The sequence below is a fragment of the Saccopteryx leptura genome, chromosome 8 (genome assembly GCF_036850995.1).
Source record: "Saccopteryx leptura isolate mSacLep1 chromosome 8, mSacLep1_pri_phased_curated, whole genome shotgun sequence".
NCBI classification, from domain to species: Eukaryota; Metazoa; Chordata; class Mammalia; order Chiroptera; family Emballonuridae; genus Saccopteryx; species Saccopteryx leptura.
The window spans coordinates 69394345-69419915 of record NC_089510.1 but is presented as its reverse complement, the minus strand read 5'-3'; the positions used below and the strand labels follow the sequence as shown (position 1 = coordinate 69419915).

The 25571-nt window shown below is 48.4% G+C and overlaps 2 protein-coding genes across 7 annotated transcripts in view; both read left to right on the top strand.

The window, feature by feature from the left end:
• Nucleotides 1–7675, top strand: part of ECE2 (endothelin converting enzyme 2) — a 36776-nt gene extending 29101 nt beyond the window's left edge. For 5 of the 6 annotated variants that reach the window (XM_066346795.1, XM_066346789.1, XM_066346791.1 and 2 more), the window contains 10 exons: nt 95–209; nt 1766–1876; nt 2772–2870; nt 2970–3047; nt 4214–4317; nt 4495–4605; nt 4729–4796; nt 4958–5148; nt 5260–5355; nt 6051–7103. In XM_066346795.1, the coding sequence (XP_066202892.1) occupies nt 95–209; nt 1766–1876; nt 2772–2870; nt 2970–3047; nt 4214–4317; nt 4495–4605; nt 4729–4796; nt 4958–5148; nt 5260–5355; nt 6051–6227 (1150 nt within the window). In that variant the 3' untranslated portion in view covers nt 6228–7103. Of the gene's footprint in view, nt 1–94; nt 210–1765; nt 1877–2771; nt 2871–2969; nt 3048–4213; nt 4318–4494; nt 4606–4728; nt 4797–4957; nt 5149–5259; nt 5356–6050; nt 7104–7254 lie in introns of those variants that run through there. The other variant, XM_066346792.1, reaches the window with a different exon arrangement.
• A 6323-nt stretch (nt 7676–13998) lies between these two features.
• PSMD2 (proteasome 26S subunit ubiquitin receptor, non-ATPase 2) lies at nt 13999–24202 on the top strand. Its single transcript, XM_066347124.1, has 21 exons — nt 13999–14190; nt 14635–14691; nt 15075–15239; nt 16001–16122; nt 16286–16510; nt 17022–17180; nt 17317–17461; nt 18022–18082; nt 18303–18449; nt 18612–18718; nt 18913–19040; nt 19717–19804; nt 21242–21404; nt 21530–21631; nt 21810–21955; nt 22182–22265; nt 22469–22637; nt 22729–22823; nt 23020–23146; nt 23589–23707; nt 23863–24202. The coding sequence occupies exons 1-21, from the start codon at nt 14056–14058 to the stop codon at nt 24043–24045; spliced, it is 2727 nt and encodes a 908-aa protein (XP_066203221.1). The 5' UTR covers nt 13999–14055; the 3' UTR covers nt 24046–24202.
• The last annotated feature ends 1369 nt before the right edge of the window (nt 24203–25571 follow it).

Below are 25571 nucleotides of genomic sequence, written 5' to 3'. Positions count from 1 at the left end.
TCAGGACTCCTGCTGCCTGCACATTCATGGAGCTGGTTTGGGGTGGAGACGGGAACCCACCTGCCCTTTTCTTACGTTCTGGTCTGGACGCCAGCATCCTGAACAATTACCTGATCTGGAACCTGGTACAGAAGACAACCTCAAGCCTGGATCGACGCTTTGAGTCTGCACAGGAGAAGCTGCTGGAGACCCTCTATGGCACCAAAAAGGTAGGCTCTCTTTCTGCCCCACCTTCCGGCCCAATGCAGCTGATGCTTCACATCTCCTGTGTGCCAGGCACCAATTGACTCGTGGTGTAGTATGGAGCACAGGATTAGGAGTCGAGCTGACTTGGGTTATAAACCCAACTCCTCCATTTTTTAGCCTATGAACTTTGGTCATGTCACCTAGCCCCTCTGAATCTATGTTTCCTGGTCTGTAAAGCAGGAATATCTTGCAGGGTTGTCATGAGGATTGAGTTAATGTAAGTGAAGCACCTACCCAGTGCATCGGCATCACTCAGCTTTGATGATGATGACGAGGATGAATAAATGCAGTTCTTAGTTTATTTTTATTTTTTAAAGATTTTATTTATTCATTATAGAGAGGAGAGAGAGAAGGGGGGAGGAGCAGAAAGCATCAACTCCCATATGTGCCTTGACCAGGCAAGCTCAGGGTTTCAAACCGGAGACCTCAGCGTTTCCAGGTCGATGCTTTATCCCACTGCACCACCACAGGTCAGGCCGCAGTTCTTAGTTTAAATATGCCCCATTAAGTAGGAGAAGTGGACATGTAAATAAAACAAACATATATTTGGGGGGGGTTAAGAGCTCACACTGAGTGAAAGGCTTTCTTTATGTTATAGGACAGAGGTGGGGACAGCACATTCTACCTGGGGGGATGAGGGCATCAGGAAAGGTTCTCTGAAGAGGTGACATTTGAAGAATGAGTTCATCAAGAAAACTAGAGAGAAGGGCAGTCCAGGAAGAAGGAACAGGATGTGCAAATCCGAGAGGCCAGAGGGAGCATGGTGGGTTTGCATGTGGGCTGGTATGAGCTTGGAAATGGCAACAGAGAGGCCGAGGGGGGGGGGCCTGGGGCACGCCATGGTTGGGCCTGAGTGTGTGTTAGAAGTCTGACATTGAGTTTTTCAGGGATGGGGAACCATGGGATGGTTTGAAGGAGAGGACCCAGTTAAATTTATGTATTCGATTGTCTTTCTGGCAGCTAAATGGAAGACAGAGGGGCATGGCAGAGGAGGTGGGATGAGAATGGAGTCAGAGTGTCTAGTTAGGAGAACACTGCAATCTTCAGGCAAGAGATGATAGTGTTGTAGGGCAGGGAAGTGGCAACAGGGTGGACAGGAGAGAAGACTACGAAGTAGACTTTGTCGAAACTGGTGGTAAATTGAATGTAGGGGTAGGAAGCTGGAGGAAGCTGGTGACTCTGGGTTTCTGGTATGGGGGACTGACCCGTATAAGACTGAGAGGTGGAGCTGAGCAAAGACACGTCTGAACCCCCAATGGGCTCTTAGGAACTTAAGAGGAAAAGAGTGCCAAGAACAGAGTGGGCAGCACATATGTTCCTTCTGAGGCTTCCTTGCTGGGGTTGGCACACTTTGGGATAGTGCCCACTTATTTTCCTTGGAGTTCGAGGGAGAGATGACACGACAAACCCAGTCGTCCATTGTCCAGAGCTGAGAGGGGCTGGCCCCAGAGACATAGAAAGACCTTCAGCCTGGAGGACAGAGCCATCTCTGGGAGGCCTGGCTGTTTGTCCCTTACAGTCCTGCACACCAAGGTGGCAGACCTGCATCTCCAACACGGATGACGCCCTTGGCTTCGCTTTGGGCTCCCTCTTTGTGAAGGCCACGTTTGACCAGCAAAGCAAGGAAATTGTGAGTCTTCAAGGTTCTTCCAGCACTACTCCTTGTTTTAGTTAAAATTCACTGTTCATATTTGTGAGTACAGATAGGAAAAAAACTGGAAGGAAGTACATTAACAAATTAATACTGACTACTTTGGGTATGAGCATTATGATGCATTCTTTTTGTCCTTTAACGTTCTCTGCATTTTCTAAATTTTCTATAATGAGTTTATGTTACCTATTTAATTAGAAAAACAATATTATTTATTAGGATATGATATGAATGTGCTTAAAGTATTATCTATAAGGATGTTTATGGAAGTGCTGCTTATAATAAGGAAGAATGAATATAGCTTAAATATCTAATCGCTGGATAATGGAAAAATAAATTGTGGTTAGGATGGACTTTGAGGCAGCCTTAAACTGATAATATATCTATAAGTGAAAAAAAAGTAAGTTACAAAATATATATATGTTGCATAATATAATTCCATATTCCATATATATGTAAATCCAGGTAGAGAAAGGCACTAGAAGTAGATTATCAAATGTCAAATGAAGTTCTCTCTGAGTAAGGGGTAATAAGTGGTCTATTTTCTTCTTTAGTTCTCAGTTTTCCAAATTTTCTGCTATTAATGCCTTCCCTTCACAATCAGATAAAAATCAATGCACTATATTAAATTATAATATTAACTCAATTAAGTTGTCAATTAATATTCTGGATTTAGAAAAAAGCCATCCACAATCCCAGTACCTTCACAAATTGTGTTTCCTTCTCATCCTCCCCAGATGCTCAGGCTTATTCAAGAATTTGGGCACTCCCACATGCTCCCCTGGAAGGACAGGCATGGGCCACGAGGGTGGACGGGGGGAGGAAGGATTCGCTAATGCGAGTGGGAGGCAGACTTGTACCCCTTCCCCCCCAGGCCGAGGGGATGATCAGCGAGATCCGCACCGCCTTCGAGGAGGCCCTGGGACAGTTGGTTTGGATGGATGATAAGACCCGCCAGGCAGCCAAGGAGAAAGTGAGTTGTGGCCAGGGTTGGGGCGCCATCTTGAGGTTGGGGTGGAGGATACAGGATTTTGGGATCCTAGGGGGTAAATCCTTAACGTGGTCTCTTTAGGCAGATGCCATCTATGATATGATTGGTTTCCCGGACTTCATCCTGGACCCTAAAGAGCTGGATGATGTTTATGATGGGGTGAGTGAATCTACTCACCAGGTCTGAACACTATTGGTGGACTGAGCCCCATGGTGGACACTATTCTCTGGGCTCAATAGCTGGAGCTCAAGCTCTAGGACAGCGGTTCTCAACCTGTGGGTCGCGACCCCGGCGGGGATCAAACGACCAAAACACAGGGGTTGCCTAAAGCCATCGGAAATACATATTTTATTTAAAACTGTATTGTACAGCCCTGGCCAGTTGGCTCAGTGGTAGAGCGTTGGCCTGGCGTGCAGAAGTCCCGGGTTCGATTCCCGGCCAGGGCACACAGGAGAAGCGCCCATCTGCTTCTCCACCCCTCCCCCTCTCCTTCCTCTCTGTCTCTCTCTTCCCCTCCCGTAGCCGAGGCTCCATTGGAGCAAAGATGGCCCGGGTGCTGGGGATGGCTCCTTGGCCTCTGCCCCAGGCGCTAGAGTGGCTCTGGTCGCAACAGAGCAACACCCCGGAGGGGCAGAGCATCGCCCCCTGGTGGGCGTGCTGGGTGGATCCCGGTCGGGCGCATGCGGGAGTCTGTCTGACTGTCTCTCCCCGTTTCCAGCTTCAGAAAAATACAATAATAATAATAATAATAATAATAAAAATAGAACTGTATTGTATAATAAATACCCCTGTGTTTTGGTCGTTTGACCCCCGCTGGGGTCGCGACCACAGGTTGAGAACTGCTGCTCTAGGAGAAAGGGAGATGCTTGTTGATTCTTTTCAGAGGCGATGTAGGTAACCTACATTGCTCAAGTGCTGGCTCTGTGCTAGGCTGCAGGCCAGACATTAGTAGAATGCAGTGTTAACCATCAGGGATTTGCAGTCAAACCTGAGTCAAATCCCGTTTCTACCCCTACCTAACTATGTAACTGTGGACAAGTTATATAATCTCTCTGAGCCTCAGTTTCTCCATCTGTAAATTGGTGGTCCTATTAATGCCTACCTAAGGGGTTGTGCGAATAAAAGGACGCAGTATGTAAAAAAGTGGTACCTGCTTCATAAGTGCTCTTCAAGTATTGGTGATTATTATTTACAAGATATTCTACTCCCATTTTACAGTTGAGGAAACTGAGGCTCAGAGAGGTGCTAATTAGTAGCCAAACTGGGACTATTATCTTCTCTGACCTGTTCATTTGCTTGCTTTCTACTTCCCACCATTGACACAGTATGAAGTCTCTGAAGATTCCTTCTTCCAAAACATGTTGAATTTGTACAACTTCTCTGCTAAAGTGATGGCTGACCAACTTCGAAAGCCTCCCAGCCGGGATCAGTGAGAATGGACACCTGGGGCAGCAGAGAGGCAGGGGGGTTTCCAGGGCTTGGGGTGGGGCGAGACTGATCCCGAACCAGGGCACAAGTCCTTGCAGGAGGTAGGTCAAGGCTGCCGGGCTGGGAGGAGTATCAGGCGAGTCAGGAGGCTGAGCATCCCCTTCTCCCCCCCACCCAGGTGGAGCATGACCCCCCAGACAGTGAATGCCTACTATCTTCCAACCAAGAATGAAATCGTCTTCCCTGCCGGCATCCTGCAGGCCCCCTTCTATGCTCGCAACCACCCCAAGTGTGTCTGGGGCAGGCGGGGCTGGGTGTGGAGCCTGGGCCTCTGGGTGGGCTGGGGGCAAGGCTGGAGGGGGATCCACAAGTCCTTCTACCATGTCTTCATTCAGCATCTCTCACCGACCAGGGCCCTGAACTTTGGTGGCATCGGTGTGGTGATGGGCCACGAGTTGACACATGCCTTTGATGACCAAGGTAGAGGCCCATGGAGTTGTTCCCTCCAGCCTAGAATTCCCAGTGGCTCCTACAAGGCCTTGAATGTTGGGAGCAGGCTGAAGGGACCTTGGATGGGAGAGCTTCCGACCCCAAGGGATGAGCTCTGGTCTCAGTGGGGTATAAAAGTTTGTTCTTTATAGGGCGTGAGTATGACAAGGAAGGGAACCTTCGGCCGTGGTGGCAGAACGAGTCGCTGGCAGCCTTCCGGAATCACACAACCTGCATGGAGGAGCAGTACAGCCAGTACCAGGTCAACGGGGAGAAGCTCAACGGCCGCCAGACACTGGGGGAGAACATCGCTGACAACGGAGGGCTCAAGGCTGCCTACAATGTGAGTGGCCCGGCCAGCCCTCCAGGGCAGAGGCCACCCACCCTGGGGAGGAGTGTGGTGGAGGTGGTGGGTAGGCCCTGACGGACTTGTCACTCCTGTGCCCAACCCCAGGCGTACAGAGCATGGCTGAGAAAGCATGGGCAGGAGCAGCAGCTGCCAGCTGTGGGGCTCACCAACCACCAGCTCTTCTTCGTGGGATTTGCCCAGGTATTGCCCTCCTGGGAGGCCGGGGTCTGCCCCTCTCCCACTCCCTCTGGGCATGTCACTAGAAGTCTGGGGCATGCAGGAGAGATTAGGAAATGGGGCCGGAGGTGGTCTGGGGAGGCCTCCTACCTATAGTCTCCTGGCTGGGGCCCCCCAAAGCCTGTGAGGAGGCCTGAGGAGAGCGAGTCTTCGGGGGGCTTTTGCAGACTTCAAAGGGCAGGGCTGCCCTGCTTGAGGGGGATGGGGTGGGAGCAGGATGACCCTCACCATGTTCCTGTGAGGTGGCTGTGGAGGAGGAAATTAAAGCTCAGGGACAAAGTGGCCCGTCCAGGGCTCTCCAGGAATAAAGTAAGTGGCAGAGTGTGACTCAGGCAGGTCTCCTCTAGGTACTTTGTACAACAGCAGGCAGCCTCTGGGGGGGGGGCTTCTTCCCTCAGACATGTGGGTCCTGGGCAACCCCACTGCTAGGGCAGCTTAGAAAGGCCTTCAGGAATTTGGGATGGAGGGCGCAGTCCCGTCCCTGAGTGCGGACAGCAAGGGGTTGGGGACTGGCTGAGCTGCCCCCTGTGTCCCTGAGGCCTTCTGAGCTGAGGGGCAAGGCAGTGCTGGTCTGTGTCCCTGGGATGGCTCTGTGCAGCCGAGTCTGTGACCCTGCCTGCATTAGACACCATATACCCCGTGTCTGTCCTGGCCCACAGGTGTGGTGCTCGGTCCGCACACCCGAGAGCTCTCACGAGGGGCTGGTGACCGACCCCCACAGCCCTGCCCGCTTCCGCGTGCTGGGCACTCTCTCCAACTCCCGAGACTTCCTGCGGCACTTCGGCTGCCCTGTCGGCTCCCCCATGAACCCAGGGCAGCTGTGTGAAGTGTGGTAGACCTGGGTCTGGGGAGAAATGGCCAACTGTTGCGAGGGTGTGGGGCAGCTTGCCCAGCAAGGCTGTTTGCTCTGGAGTTTGGAGAAAGCAAATGCCAGGTCGATTGGGCCCAGCCCCTCCATACCACAGGTGACATGAGTCCCAGTCCCTGCTCAGCCACCACACCATGCCTCTGCTTTGAGGGTGTCCCTGCCTCCCCCAGAGCCTCCACCATTTACCATGATATCCTTCCATGTCACCTTGCTTGAAGGAGGCCTGGGTGGGGGCACCAGCTCCCATAGGAAGGAGTCAGCCTCTCTAGTCCCGAGCTCGTTCGGCCTGGGGACCAGGGGCCTGCTGTGCTGCTGCACTCCGACAGCACCGGGCCTGGGTGGGGGCACCAGCTCCCATAGGAAGGAGTCAGCCTCTCTAGTCCCGAGCTCGTTTGGCCTGGGGACCAGGGGCCTGCTGCGCTGCTGCACTCCGACAGCACCGGGCCTGGGCGGCGAGCCTCCCGTGCTGCTTCTGGAGGCTCACAGTGCTCAGTGGGGGAGGACCCAGCTCCTTTCTGCACCCCGTCAGGGGCTGCTCTCCGCGTCATGCCCCCCATGCTGCTGCTCCCCACACTGCTGCCGGCCCTCACTGACAGACTAACTGTGCTCAGCTCTTAGGGGAACCCTGAGGGACTTGGGAAGCCTCCTGCTGCCTCGGTTTCCCTGGGCCTAGAGCAGAAGTGTGTATGCAAAGGGGATGCTAGTTCCTATGTCTTGAGGCACAACTCTTAGAGGGTGACTGAGTTTCCCTGGACCAAGCAGGAGAGCAGATAAAATAGGGAGAGGGAAGGACAGAGTTTATTTTTACAGGGAAGAGGGTGGGAAGGGTGTGGTCTTGGCCCTGTAGGACCCTGTGCCAATAAATAGACACACATCAGTTAGCCTGTCTCTTCCTTCAGTCCTGTTTTCATTTATTCAATTACTCATTCCAACATTTATTGAGCACCTATTATATGCCAGGCACTCTTGTAGATACTCATTAACTCATTTATCAGAAACAGGGGACTGAGATTTGAAGCCCCAGGAAGACAGAAAAAGAGAGGTGGGATGGAAGAATGGAATGAAGTTGGGTCTGATTGGACAGAGGATTCTGCTCTCTGGTGGCCATGTATTCATCGCTGGCTGTCCTACAGCTGGAAGGATTTGCCATTGCCCTCCCCTGGTGCATGCAGCTGGCCCTGACTCTGAGTCTGGGTAACTACTGAGCCAGGGTGGGCTTTAAAGATGGGTGGTCCTCACCCTTCAGTGGAGGGAAGTGTGGCCAAGGTAGCACGCCATTCCCTGGAGCTCAGAGCACACCTCTCTGCTGTGGCTGAAAAGAGATGCATTTCCCTAGACCTCCAAAGGCTCAATGCTCCTGACACTCACCCTTCCACCTACATACACTCATCAAGGCCTACCAAGTGCCAGGCTCACAGAATGCAGATATGGCTGCCACCCTCCAGAGTGAGGGAGGAAAAGAAGCATTTATTGAAAACTTCTTGTGTTCCAGGCACCTCTGCTAGGTGGCTCATTTCTTCATTCATTCATTCATTCATTATCAATTTATACATTCGCAGATATATTTTTTTAAAATGTATTGATTACCAACAGTGTATCAGGCACTGGTGATGTAAAGATGAATAAGATGGTTCCTTCCCTCAAGTGACTCTTCTGTTGGCACTTTCACCTTCGTGAGTTTATCTAATCCTCATAGCAACATATTTTATACGTCTTACAGTTTCTATTTTACAACTATAACCCTAACCACTTCATTGAAGTCAGAGACCTAGATTGAAATCAAAGCTCTGATAGCTGTATGAACTTGAGTCTGTTCCTTAAACTCTGTCTCGGTTTCTTTATCTGTAAAATGAGAACTAGAGCAAAACAGTGGAAAGAGTCCAGTCTCAAATCTCTTTAAAACTCAATGTACCCCAAGGTGGGAGTGGGTTTGTTGAGTTTGGAAGAATAAGAATGAAGCTTTGCCAGTGACTAGTGCTGGGGTCCCCAGTCCCTGGGTGATGGCACCAGCATGTGTCCCACAGTTTGTATCCTGTCCCAGCACCAGGCTGTTCCCATAAAGAGCTATATTTGGGCCCCTGTCAAGTTACTTGGAGGTGCTGGCTGCTTACCAAGGAAAAGAAATAGCTGGCTACTCAGAAAGGAGCAAAGAGGCCTTGAGAAGTCTAAGACCAAGGGGAGGCACGGCTTGGGCCTCTGAGAGCATGACTTTAGGAGGGACAGCAACATGTATCAGAAAGAGAGGGTCATCACATCTGGAAACCTGGTTCTGGCTCCAGCTCTGCTACCCCCTACATGTGACACTAGGTACAGCTCATTCCCTGTTCAGAGTTCAGTTTCCTTAGCAGTCTGCAAAATAGTGGTGTGGATAAAATAATGTCTGAGGACCAGTTCAGCTTTAATGGTTTTTTGTTTTTTTGTTTTTTTTTTCCCCATTTTTCCAAAGCTGGAAATGGGGAGGCAGTCAGACAGACTCCCGCATGCGCCCGACCAGGATCCACCCGACATGCCCACCAGGGGGCGATGTTCTGCCCCTCTGGGGCGTCGCTCTGTTGCATCCAGAGCCATTCTAGCGCCTGAGGCAGAGGCCACAGAGCCATCCCCAGCGCCTGGGCCATCTTTGCTCCAATGGAGCCTCAGCTGTGGGAGGGGAAGAGAGAGACAGAAAGGAAGGAGAGGGGGAGGGGTGGAGAAGCAGATGGGAGCTTCTCCTGTGTGCCTTGGCTGGGAATCGAACCTGGGACCCCTGCACGCCAGGCTGACGCTCTACCGCTGAGCCAACCGGCCAGGGCCAGCTTTAATGTTTTAAAAAGGAATTCATGGGCCTTCCAAATTCCAGAACCCAAAGAAATATTAAGAAATGACTTCTGAAGGTTGGGTGTTACACAGAGGATGAGATTTATCGTGTCAGACGGCATAATGAGCGAGGAGAGAAGCTTGGCAGCATAAAGCCTTGCCCTTGACATATGATTTCAGAGGCCAACTTAAGATGCTGACCAGCTGTCCACTGTGACATAGAAACTATATTTGCAAATAGGTCAAAGTGTCTAATAATAATAAGCAGCCGCTTTCATTTACTGAATCTTTATTTTGTTTAAGCCTGTATTAAGCACTTTAAAAGCCATCTCATGCCTTCCCTGGCTGGATAGCTGAGTTGATTACAGCATCGTCCTGAAGCACAGAGGTTGTTGGTTTGATCCCCGGTCAGGGCACGTACAGGAACAGATTGATGTTCCTGTCTCTTTCTCTCTCTTCCTCTCTCTCTCAAACCAATAAAATAAACATTAAAAAAAATAAAAAAACAAAACATCTCATGCTTGACCAGTGGTGGCGCAATGGATTGAGCATCGGCCCAGGACGCTGAGGTCCCAGGTTCGAAATCCTGAGGTCGCTGGCTAGAGCACAAGGTCCACCAGCTTGAGCACGGGATCATCAACTTGAGCCTAAGGTCATTGGCTTGAGCCCCCTGGTCAAGGCACATATGAAAAGCAATCAATAAACAACTAAAGTGAAGCAACAAGTTGATGCTTCTTATCTCTCTCCCCCCACCATTCTTGTCTCCCTCTCTCTAAAAAAAAACAACTAAAAACAAAACCCCCCAAAACATTAAATTCCCACAATAACCTATAAGAAAGTTCTATCATTTCTGTTTTACAAGTGGAAAAACTAAGGGAAAAAAAGATTACATAACTTCCAATGTCAGATAAGTCAGACTGCATTAAAATAACATTTGCAAATCAGATGCTCTTAATCACCACCATTTAGTCTTCTAAGTCAAAACAGAGTTTAGACTCTAGCACAGACATTTGTCTTCTGGGCAATTTCATCATACCTATGTGAGACCATCACTAGCAGGTGCATTTCCATGCTACCCAGCTCCCTTGGGCCAGGCACATGTGACAACCAGGCAGCTGTAGGAAACCTAGGCATATGCTGAGCTGAAATTAAGCCAGGTAACACCTGTTTGCTGAACACTCTGAAGGTGCTTGGTTCCAGAGGCAAGGCAAGGTGAACATCAGATGACAGACTCACCCTTAGTAGCCCAGCCATGCTGATGAACATGCAGCTGTGATATGCTCTGCTGTGTTAAGGCAGAGGGGGATGAAAGGATGGTGCTCCCAAGTGGATACATGAGAACACTTATTGATAAAGTGCTGGCCCATACCCTATACTGTCCCACTGGGAAGTCTGACTAATTCCCATGTACAACTCGGTAACATGTCAAACAATATGATTTCACATTTGAGAGCATGCTGGAAATGTCAGGCTGGAAGAGAGTCCCTTATAAAATAAGCACAGTTTCAGTGGGCCTATCATGACTCACTCACAAATGGAGAATCTGGACAGTTTTCCAATACTCCACTCTGGGCTCCAGTGAGAGCCCCAGACCATGTACATAAAGATGACCCAAAGAGCCTGACCAGGCAGTGCTGTAGTGGATAGAGTGTAGGCCTGGGATGCAGAGGACCCAGGTTCAAAACCCCAGGGTGACTGGCTTGAATGCGGGGTTGCTGGCTTGAAGCCCAAGGTATCTTGCTTAGGCCCAAAGGTTTCCCAAAGGTTGCTGGCTTGAGCAAGGAGTCCTTCCACTCCCAGTCAAGGCACATATGAGAAAGCAATCACTGAACAACTATGGTGCTGCAGTGAAGAATTGATGCTTCTCATCTCTCTCCCTTCTTGTCTGTCTGTTCCTATCTGTACCTCTGTGTCTCTCTCGCTAAAAAACAAACAAACAAACAAAAAAAAAAACCCACAAAAAATCTGAATATAAATGCAAAGCCATCTATTCATTCATTCATTTATTTATTCAAGCAATATTTGTTGGCCCTGGCCAGGTGGCTCAGCTGGTTAGAGCATCGTCCTGCTACACCAAGTTTTCAAGTTTGATCCCCAGTCAAGGCACATATGAGAATTAACCAATGCCTTGGCCAGATAGTTCAGTTGGTTAGAGCATCACCCCAAAGCACAGAGGTTGCCAGTTCAATCCCCGGCCAGGGTACATACAGGAAAAGATTGATGCTCCTGTCTCTCTTTCTCCTTCTCTCTTCTTCTCTCTCTAAGATCAATAAAATAAACAGTAAAAAAAAAATTAAAAACAGAATCAATGAATGAATGCATGAACAAGTAGAATAACAAATTGATCTCTTTCTCTCTCCCCCTAAATCAATCAATAAAAATATTTGTCAAGGCCTATCACAGCCAGGTATTAGGTTGGGTGCTATCGGCACAAAGATGAATAAGACACAGCTCCTATCCTCCAAGAGCTCAGAGTCTAGGAAGGGAGAGCTCTGTATGAAGCATGGTGTGAGTGCAGGGAATAAATGAATAACTTGAAGGGAGAAAAAGCATCCTAGATAGGTGACATTGAGCTGGAGTGCAGAGGATGGGAGAATTTGCTAGTTGAAAGCAGTGAAAGGCATTCCATATGGAAGGAACAGCCTTCCATATGAATAGGCCGATCAGCTTGAAGGACAGGGTATGTTCAGAAATGGTGAAATGTTTAGGATGATCAGAAGGCACCGGTTAAAGGGGCATTATGAGAGGTGAGAGTCTGTTGAAGAGAACTTATAACAGTAGGTATGAAAAAGAGTTATATAACATCTGCTATCCTGGGAATTAACAGGAACAAGGGCCAGGGTGCAATCTCACCTGTTTGAAAAATATAACACAAAGAAAGTAGCAACCTGGTGGAAATAAGTGCAATGCTTTGTCCTGCCAGAAGTACTTCTGGAGTTATGTTAGTGATGCTTTGGCCTGAATGGTTCTCAGATGAATAGAATCAAAAGATGTGTAGCTCTACATTTCAGGCCATGAATTTGGGGGCAGCAATGACAGGCTTGTGGCTATCATTTGAAGGTGGTAGGAAGGGACAAGTGATGGACTGACTGGTCTTGACTGGTGGGCAATTTGGCCACAAGGCTGGGAATTTGGCCAAAGATAGAAAGGACTGCTTTTGAGAGGGAAATCTGAATGAAATGAAGCTTGAGACAGGACATCAATGTTATCATGGGGCCTTGAAATAACTGCCAGACATTTGCATTTGGCTAGAGAGGTTTGGGGGCTTTCGTGCTTAGAGGTGGGGAGCAGGGAACTAGAATGGTTACCTCAGCCCTGCAGATTTCAGGTAGTTGGAAAATGACAGCTGCCTGCTTTCCAGTTGCCAGGCACCTAGCCAAGCACTTTATATTTCATTCTCATAACAGCTTAGGAGGAAGCTACTTCATTACCCACAATTCAGAGGCAGAAACCAGGCTGAGAGAGGTTAGAAAACTTGCCCAATTATCACAACTAGTAAAGGATAGAATTTGGTTTTAAACACCAGGTCTACTGCTCTCTAAAGCTTGTGTTCTACTCACACCCAACATTTTATTTCGAAACATTTCAAACCTACCAAAAAGTTAAAACAGCATACAACAAACATTCATATACTCTTCATCTGGAGTCACCAGCTGTTAATCTGAGCTCTGATAGAAGGAAGTCATGGAAAAAACAGGTTTAGAAGTACCATTACATATGACTGCAGAAAGGAGGATGCTGTATGGACGTTGTGAAATCAGATAGCATGGGCAGAACTGCTATAGTCTGCCCAATTTCTGTCAGCAGACCATGGGGGAGAGTCATTGTTCATGGAAATGCAGTCATCCCAGAATACTAGTGTTGAGTGGAAAAGAGCAACAGGTTTTAAAAATGGGCTTCAGACTTTTACACCTATATCTATACAAATATTTAGCCAACATTCATATAGTGCTAACCACGCTGTGCTAGTATTTTTGTTTTTTTTTTAAACAAACTTTCTGAGTTCTTTAATGCCTCAGAACCCATAAAATAAGACTCTACACCAAATGGTGAGTGTTCTCACCCTATGAAGGAGAGAAGAATTATTTCCTTTTTTTGTCACTTTATACATAAACACACATAATAGCCCAAACTGAAGGGGAAACTTTGAGGTCTGCCTTAAACTCAAGGGCTTGCAAGACTGAAAGATCAATGTCCAAATCCTGACTCTACTCCTTACTGTGTATGATTTTCTCTGTAAAATGGACACAACCCTACAAACTCAAAAGGCTGGGAGAACAATATGTAATATCAGCCCTGACACTCTGTTCATCATACCCGAGGAAGACCAAAAGCCAGACTGAGGGCAAAGACCTTGTCTTGTTCCGTTTTTTAGCTCTGGAACCTAGCACTGGCGCATAAGACTTTATTTATTGAGTTCTACTCCACCTGGTTCCGCAGGTGGATTTAAGATAGTACTCATGTCCTCACAGTAATATTAGAGCACTCTCGTTCAACTGGGGGGATGAGGAATGTAATAAGGTTAATATTACACAGTGGTGTGGGGCTACACAGAGATTACACAAACTTGACACAGACGGCAATCAAGCGTCCTGGCTTTCAAGAATTTCGTCCTTTTGTCCCACCACGCAGCCAACTGAGGTGTCAGGGTGGGTACTATTCCACACTGCTATGAGGAAACATGAGCAGTCTCTCAGTCCGAAGCCGGCTCACCTCCCACAGCAGGAGCACGCCCGAATCCTAAACTGCACAGCCCGGTGGCTTTCAGGAAACTCTAGGTCCAGGGGCAGCGCCTATGACGCGCGGGAAGCTGGGAATTGAAGTTTTCCTTGAGGCTTCGGGGGCGGGGGTCCAAGAGCTACACCTAGGCTGTGGCGTCATTTCCGGTCACAGGCGGGCTCTGGAGGAGGAGGGGCGCTGTGGGCGATGGGCGCGAGGCTACCTGGGAAACCGGGTGGTGTGAGTTGTGCGCGCGCAGCTGGCCGGCAGTGGCGGCGGAGATGGAGGAGGGTGGCAGGGACAAGGCATCGCTGCAACCCCAGCAACCCCCAACAACGGCACCCGGCGGCGCAGAGGAGAAGGCGGGCAGCAAGGAGCGGCGGGATGCCGGAGACAAGGACAAAGAGCAGGAGCTGGTGAGGCATGGCCCCGGGAGCCGGCGGATGAGGCCGCGGGCTGAGTCACGGCGGCTCCGCAGGCCTCGGGCCCGACATCCAACGGCCTTGCCGCGCCCGGAAAAGGGCGGATGGGGTGTCCCTCGGGGCTCCCGGCACCCCGCCTCTCTGCCCCTCATCCTTCATTCCGCGCTGTCACCTCTGCCGCCCCCACCAGCCCTCACCACTGCGTCGTGAGGGGGGCCCGGAAGAGTCATTGTCACCCCATGTTTTGAAACGTCATTCAAGCAGAGACTGGTCTAGAAGCCAGGCTGCCTTCCCACCAGGAATTCCCATTCACGCTCTTTCCTTGTCTGCCTGGTCCCTCCTAAGGAGGCAGGCTACTGTCCACCTGCCCCAGGGTGAATGGGAGGAGGTCGTGTTTGGGATTCCTTCTCTTGATGAGCTTCCTCCCCCAACCCTCAGTCTGAGGAGGACAAACAGCTTCAGGATGAACTGGAGATGCTCGTGGAACGACTCGGGGTGAGTCATATTATAACTTGAGTGGGTGCGTGTTTGGAGGGAGCTTTCCCACTTGTTTGCTTTATTCCGTTTTGGGGCAACAACTATGTGAGGTATAGGGAAACATGCACTGTATGTTAGGATCAGTGGTATGACGATGCTGTGAGGGAGGATAGGAACAATGAATATTTGACACATTTTGTAGCTTTCTCTCTAAGAGAAGCAGTTCTTGAACTCTCAGCTGGGGTCCTTTGTATTTGTGCCAGGCAGTGAGCAGGTAGACTCAGAGATGGGGGGGACTCACAGATGAATAAAACAGTGACTCCTAGGGGAATTGTTAAACACCTGTGTATTATGACTTAAGGGATGTGACTCTTTCTTTGTCTGATCCATCTCCTGATCAGGAGAAGGACACGTCCCTGTACCGACCAGCCCTGGAGGAACTGCGGAGGCAGATTCGTTCTTCTACAACTTCCATGACTTCCGTGCCCAAGCCTCTCAAATTTCTGCGCCCGCACTATGGCAAGCTGAAGGAAATATACGAGAACATGTCCCCTGGGGAGAATAAGGTAAAACTGTTTCAGAAGCTGGTGGAGGCCTAGTTTAGGAATTCCTTGTCATGAGGACCCCTGGCACTTGGAGTCACAGGAAGCCTGATAGACCTGAGACCTGAGCTAGTGGAACAGAACTTATCATAGTCAAAATACTGACCTAAGAGCTGACAGGAGACTTACCTCCTTAAAAGACACTGTTTCTATCATTTATGTTGGAAGTTGATGTTTTACTATCATGATCTACTATATTTTTAACTTATGTTTAACCTTAATATTTTTTGTTTCCTGTTATCCCATGCACATTCATTCTTTTCTTACCTTTAAAATACGCTGCCAGTTAAATCACTTCTTTGCCTGTTGAAACAGCCCTAATCCAGAAAATCTGAATTACTATAGCAGCCTCCTAACTGACCTTTTTCCTTTTGTTTTTGACTTCCTATACAGTTGTCTTTCATACAGAAGTTATAGTGGTCTTTCTAGATTGTGAGTCTTTTCTGCATAAAACCTTTTAATATTTTATTATTGTGATTAGTATAAAGTTGATAGTCCATCTTTCTCCATTTTCCCCTTATTACCACCCTTCAGCCATGTTTTTTTAAAAGGGAGATAACAACACTAACCTTGGAGTTATCCTGAGGCTTAGCTTGGATGCTCTATGTAACAGAGGCTGGTGTATAGTTAATACCTAATTTTGGGGATAGTGATAGTGATTTTGACTCCATAATGTAATACTTCCCTTATTCTGGATTTGACTTAAAAGACTGGTTTCTTTAAAGCGTTTTGCTGCTGATATCATTTCTGTTTTGGCCATGACCATGAGCGGGGAGCGTGAGTGCCTCAAGTATCGGCTAGTGGGATCCCAGGAGGAGTTGGCATCGTGGGGTCATGAGTATGTCAGGTAAGACCTTTTCTTGGGAATCTGAATGGGGTTTTGAGACATAATTCTGAGTTCAGTCTTAGAGTACTATCTGTTTTGGAATAACAGTGTATTGAGTTTCCCAGACACTAAATTCTTTGACCTGTTGAGAAGTGCTCCCCTAATGGTCTGGGCCTATCCATAGGCATCTAGCAGGAGAAGTGGCTAAGGAGTGGCAGGAGTTGGATGATGCAGAGAAGACACAGAGGGAGCCACTGCTGACCCTGGTGAAGGAGATTGTCCCCTACAACATGGCCCACAATGCAGAGCATGAGGCCTGTGACTTGCTCATGGAAATTGAGCAGGTGGATATGCTGGAGAAGGACATTGATGAGAATGCATATGCAAAGGTCTGCCTTTATCTCACCAGGTGAGCGAGTATGGTGGGGAATGGTGGCAGGCCTACCTTCGCAGCCTACCTTCTCTCTTAATTGTGCCTCCTCTATTATCCCAGATATTTGCATCAAAGGTAGCATCAAACTGTAGTTACTTTTTTAAAAAAATTTTCCATTGATTTGAGACAGAGATGAGAGAGAGAGAGAGAGAGAGAGAGAAGCATCAGCTCGTCCCATTTAGTTGGGTACTTATTGATTGTATCTTCTATGTGCTCTGACTGAGGATTGAACTCACGATCTCAGCATGCTGGGACAACACTCTGTCTACTGAGCCACCCGGCCTGGGCCATGTAATTAATTTGTTTAATTTGTTGATATCTGTAAGCTATTTGAGGACAGAAACATGTCTCCTTCGTAGTCCTAGTATCTGGTATAGTGCCTAGATAATATAAATATAGCATTTATTTTTTATTCTTGGTAAGTGAATTAAATGAAGTAAATAGATATCTGGAACTTCTGATTCCTTTATTATTTTTACTTCTGTAGTTGTGTGAATTATGTGCCCGAACCTGAGAACTCTGCCCTACTGCGTTGTGCCTTGGGTGTGTTCCGAAAGTTCAGTCGCTTCCCTGAAGCTCTGAGATTGGCATTGATGCTCAATGACATGGAACTGGTAGAAGACATCTTCACCTCTTGCAAGGATGTGTATGTAGGGAAGAAGTCGGCAAAGGAAGGGATAAGCTCATGGCTGGGGGCTTATAGTTTCTGGATAGGGCTTGAGGGGCTTTTCTGTGCCCTTAGTGGGCGTGGGCTGAGCAGATGTGATGGCTCTCTCCCACAGGGTAGTGCAAAAGCAGATGGCATTCATGCTGGGCCGGCATGGGGTATTTCTGGAGCTGAGTGAAGATGTGGAGGAGTATGAGGACCTGACAGAGATCATGTCCAACGTGCAGCTCAACAGCAACTTCTTGGCGTTGGCTCGGGAGGTGTGACTGCCCTTTTCTATGAAGGCTCCCCCCCCCCCCCCCATTTTTCCAAAGCTGGAAACAGGGAGGCAGTCAGACAGACTCCTGCATGCACCCAACTGGGATCCACCCTGCATGCCCACCAGGGGGCGATGCTCTGCCCATCTGGGGCGTCGCTCTGTTGCAACCAGAGCCACTCTAGCGCCTGAGGCAGAGTCCATGGGGGCATCCTCGGTGCCCGGGCCATCTTTGCTCCAATGGAGCCTTGGCTGCGGGAGGGGAAGAGAGAGACAGAGAGGAAGGTGAGGGGGAGGGGTGGAGCAGCAGATGGGTGCTTCTCCTGTGTGCCCTGGCCAGGAATCGAACCCGGGTCTCTTGTATGCCAGGCCGACGCTCTACCGCTGAGCCAACCGGCCAGGGCCCGAAGGCTTCCTTGGTTGTCATTCTACCTGGCATTTCACCTCTCTGACTATAACTGTGACTAGACTCTCCTTTGTTAGAATTGTCATTCAGTGGGATAGCAGACGGGACAGCTAGGGGAGGACGGGGGGAGTAGCTGTGACCCTCTGACTTCTCTTCAGCTGGATATCATGGAGCCCAAGGTGCCTGATGACATCTATAAAACCCACCTAGAGAATAACAGTGAGTAGCTATCTGCATGTTTGTGGGGATTTAAAGCTTGTTAATTATGCCCCTTGTTTTGGGAAGGATAGGTTTGCCCAACACATTTATCCTATAGACCTCAGAATTCCCACATACCTTTTCTCCCGATCACTGTTGGAAGCAAAGGTAGAGGATCCTCAGAGGCCAGCCCGGAACCAGGGATCAACCGCAATGTTCCTTTCTTGCCCTTCCTGTGCAGGGTTTGGGGGCAGTGGCTCTCAAGTGGACTCTGCCCGCATGAACCTGGCCTCCTCCTTTGTGAACGGCTTTGTGAACGCAGCCTTTGGCCAGGATAAGCTGCTGACTGATGATGGCAACAAATGGCTTTACAAGAACAAGGACCATGGTATGATTTTGTCCCTCCTTTATTTTTGTGTTGCTCTGGTCACTGGTTGTCTTCCTAGATTCATACGTTACCTGACAATCCCCAATGCAGTTCCTTGGAGAGCTCCTCATAACAGTTTTCTCAATGTAGGACCATTTTAAGACAGATTTTTCCTCGGCACAGGAATGTTGAGTGCAGCTGCATCTCTTGGCATGATTCTGCTGTGGGATGTGGATGGTGGCCTTACCCAGATTGACAAGTACCTGTACTCTTCTGAGGATTACATCAAGGTTGGTCTGGGCACAGCTTACTAATGGGGACATCTCGCTTCCCTGTTCTAAGGCCCACAGGGCCTCCCTTTCATTGGTAAGGTCTATGTGGTTTTTCACTTGAATAAAGGCAGGTGCTGCTCTGAGGCCCATGTTGCATCTTTGCAGCGAGGGAGGTAGAGTAGCCTGATGAAGAATCTGTTTGCATTTTGCAGTCAGGAGCCCTCCTGGCCTGTGGCATTGTGAATTCTGGGGTCCGGAATGAGTGTGACCCTGCTTTGGCACTGCTCTCAGACTATGTTCTCCACAACAGCAACACTATGAGACTTGGTTCCATCTTTGGGTAAGGCTTATTGCTTCTCCTTCTGGTAGTGCTCAGCCTGAAAACTCTGTGAAAACAGGAATTGGCTCTTTCCTTTTTTTTTTTTTTTTTTGTATTTTTTCTGAAGCCGGAAACGGGGAGAGACAGTCAGACAGACTCCCGCATGCGCCCGACCGGGATCCACCTGGCACGCCCACCAGGGGCTACGCTCTGCCCACCAGGGGGCGATGCTCTGCCCCTCCGGGGTGTCGCTCTGCGGCGACCAGAGCCACTCTAGCGCCTGGGGCAGAGGCCAAGGAGCCATCCCCAGTGCCCGGGCCATCTTTGCTCCAATGGAGCCTTGGCTGCGGGAGGGGAAGAGAGAGACAGAGAGGAAGGAGGGGGTGGGGGTGGAGAAGCAAATGGGCGCTTCTCCTGTGTGCCCTGGCCGGGAATCGAACCCCGGATTCTGCACGCCAGGCCGATGCTCTACCACTGAGCCAACCGGCCAGGGCCAGGAATTGGCTCTTTTCACCATTGTATTGCCAGGAACTGCCGCCATGCCTCAAATATTTGACTCTTGATAACTATTGAAATGATGAATGAGTGACCAATTCTCCTTTTGTTTCTTCCTTGTCCTATCCTTGGGTATGTTGGGGACTACATCTCCCGCGCTTGTTTTTTGTTTTTCATTTTGGCATCTCACTGGCTTTTGCAGGCTAGGCTTGGCCTATGCTGGCTCCAATCGTGAAGATGTTCTAACACTGCTGCTGCCTGTGATGGGAGATTCCAAGTCCAGTATGGAGGCGAGTTGAGGCTATTGGTCATTTAGGGGAGATGGGAAAGGTACTCTGAGTCCTACCACTCTCTGATAAATAGTGAAAAAAAGAAATGGGGTTTGAGGTAGGAGAGGGGGAACTGTATCACTTTCAGTGAAATCCCTTGGAACTGGGATTCTAAGTCCCCAGTGGCATTGCTGCTAAAGCATTAACGGTTTGGTATTGAGTTCCAGCCCTTGGGATCCATGAGGAAATATCAGACTAGAATGGGGAGTAACTTAAACCTGCTTAGAATAGGTGATTCTCACTGTTCTTAGTTATTGCCAACCCTAAGGTTTTTATTTATTCACTTTTAGAGAAGAGAGAGAGAGGTACAGAGAGGGAGAAGAGCAAGAAATATCAACTCTCATGTGTGCCTTGACCAGGCAAGCCTAGGGTTTCGAACTGGCGACCTCAGCACTCCAGGTTGTTGCTTTATCCACTGTGCCACCACAAGTTGGCCTCTCAACCCTAAATTTTTTTGTGCAGAGACATTTTAGTGATGGCTAAGTATTGCATAGGCTTAAGTCAAAAAGACCTCAATTTAGTCCTGTCCAGATAACTTGGTTGGTTAGAGCATCACCCTGAAGCACAGAGATTGCTGGTTTATCTCTGGTCAGGGCACATGTAGGAACAGACCAGTGTTCCTATCTCTCTCTCTCACAAAAGTCAATAAATTAAAAAAAAAAAAAAAAAAAAAGCCTCAGTTCAAATCCTACCACCTCTGCTTATAAGCAGTGTGATCTTGGGCACATAACATCTTTACGCTTCATTTTTTCTCACCAGTAAAAGAGGAATAACAGTAGGACCTGTTTTGTTTTGTTGGGGTTGTTGTGATTAAATGTTAACAGTATGCAAAGCAGTTGGCATAGTGGCCGACATAGTTAAGTATTCTGTGAATTGTTGCTACTATTGTTGTTGTTTTTCTGTGACAGAGAGAGGGACAGATAGGGACAGACAGACAGGAAGGGAGAGAGATGAGAAACATCAATTCTTTATTGCGGCACTTTAGTTATTCATTGATTGCTTTTTCATATGTGCCTTGACAGGGAGGGGTGGGGGGCACTACAGCAGAGCGAGTGACCCCTTGCTCAATCCAGCAACCTTGGGCTCACGCTGGCGACCATGGGGTCATGTCTATGATCCCATGCTCAAGCCACCGACCTCACGCTCAAGCTGGTGAGCCCATGCTCAAGCCGGCAACCTTGGGGTTTCGAGCCTGGGTCCTCTACGTCCAAGTCCATACTCTATCCACTGCACCACCACCAGGCTTGTTGCTACTGTAGTTATTTTGTCCTACATCAAATAGGAATTTTTACCTAGTATGGTTACAGCAGGCTGTAGGAAATGGCTGTCTGGAGTCAAAATAGGTAAGCAATTATTTTAACAGCTTCCTATGTGTAATACTGATTTTTCTATTTCTAGGTAGCAGGTGTTACAGCTCTAGCCTGTGGAATGATAGCAGTGGGATCCTGTAATGGAGATGTCACTTCCACTATCCTTCAGACCATCATGGAAAAGTCAGAGACTGAACTCAAGGACACTTATGCCCGTTGGCTTCCTCTTGGACTGGGCCTCAATCATCTGGGTGAGGGGATGTCTCCTCTATTTGGGCAACAGACTGACAGTCAGTGGGTACAACAGAGAGGGATTAAGTGTTAAGCTGTGCTGTACAGAGCAAGTATCTTCTGACCCTTAGAATCTGTCCTGCAGGGAAAGGAGAGGCCATTGAGGCAATCCTGGCTGCACTGGAGGTTGTGTCAGAGCCATTCCGCAGCTTTGCCAACACCTTGGTGGATGTGTGTGCCTATGCAGGTCTGTGTCTTAGGTTTCCCAGTGACTCCTCATTTCTCTCTGGACCTTTTCTCAGATTGTTTCTACTTGTTCAGTCGTTCTGATCTGCATTAGATTGTATAGTGTTTATTCCTGGAGTAAGCTTTTCCTTGGTACCTTCTCATTTCTACCCTTCTTCACTCTTACCATCCTGCTGCAGGCTCTGGGAATGTACTGAAGGTACAGCAACTGCTCCACATTTGTAGCGAACACTTTGACTCCAAGGAAAAGGAAGAAGACAAAGACAAGAAAGAAAAGAAGGACAAGGACAAGAAGGAAGCCCCCGCTGACATGGGAGCACATCAGGTGCTTTGGGCATCTGGGCACTATGAGTAAGGCTCTCAGGGAGGAAAAGCTTGCAGGGGAGCAGGTTTGGGTTTGTTTGTGAACCCCTCTGGGTATTGCTGTGTATTGAAATAGCATACGAGGGATAAGAGTGTAGCCCACACGACAGCTTTTTCTTCTTAGGACTCCGGTCAAGGGTATTTTTGTTCCCTGAGCTTACTGAGTTCTGCTGCCTCTTTAATTGCAGGGAGTGGCTGTACTGGGGATTGCCCTGATTGCTATGGGGGAAGAGATTGGTGCGGAGATGGCACTACGAACCTTTGGCCACCTGGTGAGTATAACGTGGAAAAGATGAGAATATACCAGTTTTAATGCTTGGGATTCGCCATAGGGGACTTTCCTGATGGGTTTTCATGGTTGAGTAATGTTTTTTTTTGTGCTCTTTCTATAAAATTCAATTAAAGCTCCTTTACCTATCAGTCTGTTTCTGTAAGAAAGCTTATTTTTACTGTTTTCTGTAATACCCTTGTCCAGCTGAGATATGGGGAGCCCACACTCCGACGGGCTGTGCCTTTAGCACTGGCCTTAATCTCTGTTTCAAATCCACGACTCAACATTCTGGATACCCTAAGCAAATTCTCTCATGATGCTGACCCAGAAGTTTCCTATAACTCCATCTTTGCCATGGGCATGGTGGGCAGTGGTAAGTATCAGTCAGAAAAAGATCATAAGCAGTTTGGGGGAAGGTTTGAGGTTACTCTTTTTGAATTCGCTGTGATGCTTAACATTGCCAGGTACCAATAATGCCCGTCTGGCTGCAATGCTGCGCCAGTTAGCCCAGTATCATGCCAAGGACCCCAACAACCTCTTCATGGTGCGCTTGGCCCAGGTAAAGAAGATAACTCTTTTCCTTAGAGTGTGCCAAGGGACATATCTGTGGGGATGGAGGGGAGACATTTAGTGACACGAAGGGGACCTTGAGTTCGGTCTGGAGGGAGGATGTCAGTTAGATTTCAGTGTGGCCAAGTTAGGTGATGTCTTTTCAAATGTGACTTTCTACTTCCACTTCTTCCTGTATATTTTAGGGCCTGACACATTTGGGGAAGGGCACACTCACCCTCTGCCCCTACCACAGTGACCGACAGCTTATGAGTCAAGTGGCCGTGGCTGGGCTACTCACTGTGCTTGTCTCTTTCCTGGATGTCCGCAACAGTGAGTTCCTGTCAGGAATTTTATGTAGTGGCACTTTGTACCCTGTCTCCACACCTGCCCGAGCCACCTTGATAATTTAGGAGCAAAACTCTGAGTTAGCTCCTTACCGCTCTGGGTTCCTTAGGTTTTAGGGCCTGTGATGGACTACATGAAACTTACATCTCTCATACTTCTGATCGGTCCCAAAGAGATTTTGAGGATGGAGAATTGAGCCCAGTTTTTGCTCCTAAGTGACTGGGGGGAGGCGATTATCAAGTTTGAGGGCTGCGGGCAGAATAAGGTGGGGCATCTCTGGTGTATACTAGGGTATATGAGGGGAGGAGTGTGGGTTCAGCTATATGACTAAGGCGTTAAAAGAGTACGGGCTAGAGTGGGGTCCAGGGTTCAAGCCCAGGCCTGTCCTGTTGCCTCTAACTGTGTTTGTCATGTGTTCTTCCCCCAGTAATTCTAGGCAAATCTCACTATGTATTGTATGGGCTGGTGGCTGCCATGCAGCCCCGAATGCTGGTTACATTTGATGAAGAGCTACGGCCATTGCCAGTGTCTGTCCGTGTGGGCCAGGTAAGGGGTTAAGCAGAGGGGAAGGCTCAGAGACTGTTTTCTAGAACTTGGAGAATGCATGTATACCTACTTGCTTCTCTGAAACTGGTATGGGCTCTGGGTTGCTGCTGCATTTCTCTTTGGAGTCCCTTCTTCTCAATTTTTTTACCCTCTAGGCAGTGGATGTGGTGGGCCAGGCTGGCAAACCTAAGACCATCACAGGGTTCCAGACACACACAACCCCAGTGTTGTTGGCCCATGGGGAGCGGGCAGAATTGGCAACTGAGGAGTTTCTCCCTGTCACCCCCATTCTGGAAGGTTTTGTTATCCTTCGGAAGAACCCCAACTATGACCTCTGATTGGCCACCAGAGGCTTTGAGCTGTAGCTATATGGCAGTGGGCTGTGCTTCCTGCTGCCAGGGATGGACATTGCTCTAGACCTTTGGTGGAATGTTACCTCCTGTTCTTTTGTTACTGAGTGAGCTAACTTTGTTGAATAAAGACCTTTATCCCTGAGGTCCCTCTTTGTCTGTTTTCTGGGGTATGATGGCTAGAGGCCAGACTGGGGTGGGGAGTGGATGTGAGATGGCATTGTTTGTAAAGACTCTGAGCCTAGGCTAGCAGGGAGGCTGCCCTGAATGGAAAGAAATAAATCCTCTCTTCTTCTATCTTTCCTAATCTTCTTAAAACAGTGGTTAATCTTTACGGGCTTAAACCCTTGAGATGCTGCTGATAAATGTAATGGACCTTATTTCTAGGAGATGTATATACACAATATTTTACATAACTTAGAAATATCTTTGTGACGGGCTTGTGGACCCATACACCTCCTACCCCAACCCTGACAGTGCACACCCACCTCAAGCCCATCCTTCTCTGACTTTGGCCTAAGGATTCCTTGCTCTGAGAGGCAGCAGATTAGCCCCACTCTTTCTAATTTGACTTCTGTGCTGCTGAATGAAAGGGAAATCTTTAGTTCCTGGGACCATCTTGGGAGGGTGCTGTTTGAGAGATTTGTTGATGTTAACATCTTTTGGGGCTCCCTTGAAGAAATGGTATAAGAAAACTTGACCCTGACCTTGCTCTTGGTGTAGTAGTGGGAAAGAGAACTGGTCTCCGTCCTGGAATGTAGTCACTCAATCTGCTGTGCTTCTTCCTGGTGGAGCTGGCATGAGTATAGCGATACCGATTGTTGGGGCCTGTACCCTGTGGATGCAGTAGAAAACACATGGCAGTGGTAGTAGTCGCTAGCATTTATCCAACACTTACTGTGGGTTTAAGCTCTGAACAGTTGAAAAAGTATTTCTATATACTTATGAGACCTTATAGCAACTTTGACAGGTAGGTATTATACCTGTATGTTTTGTTTTGTTTGTTTTTGTTTTGAGAGAGGTAGGGAGAGAGAGAAACGGGAACATCCAGCTGCTCCTATATGTGCCCTGACCGGGGAATGGAACCGGCAACTTCTGTGCTTAGGGACACTGCTCCAACTGAGCTATCCAGCCAGGGCTTAATTTTTATTGATTTTTTTTTTAGAAAGACTAAGGGGAGAGAGAGCAGGGGAAAGGGAAGCATCCATTTGTTCCACTCAGTTGTGTATCTCTTGGTTGCTTCCTGTGTGTACCCTGACCAGTGATTGAACATTCAACTTTGTCATTTCTAGACGATGCTCTTAACTGGTTGAGTTAACCGGCTAGGGCTATCCCTGTGTTTTAGTGAGGAATAAAAAGTTTGTAGAGGTTCAATAACTTACTCAAGGTCACATGGTAAGTGGTATAACCAGGATTGGAATCTTAAGTCCATCTGACTTCAGAGCCAATGCCCTTAAATTCACTATATTAATTGGTCTTTGCAGCCTTGGCAACTCGTGGACCCCATTTTAGTC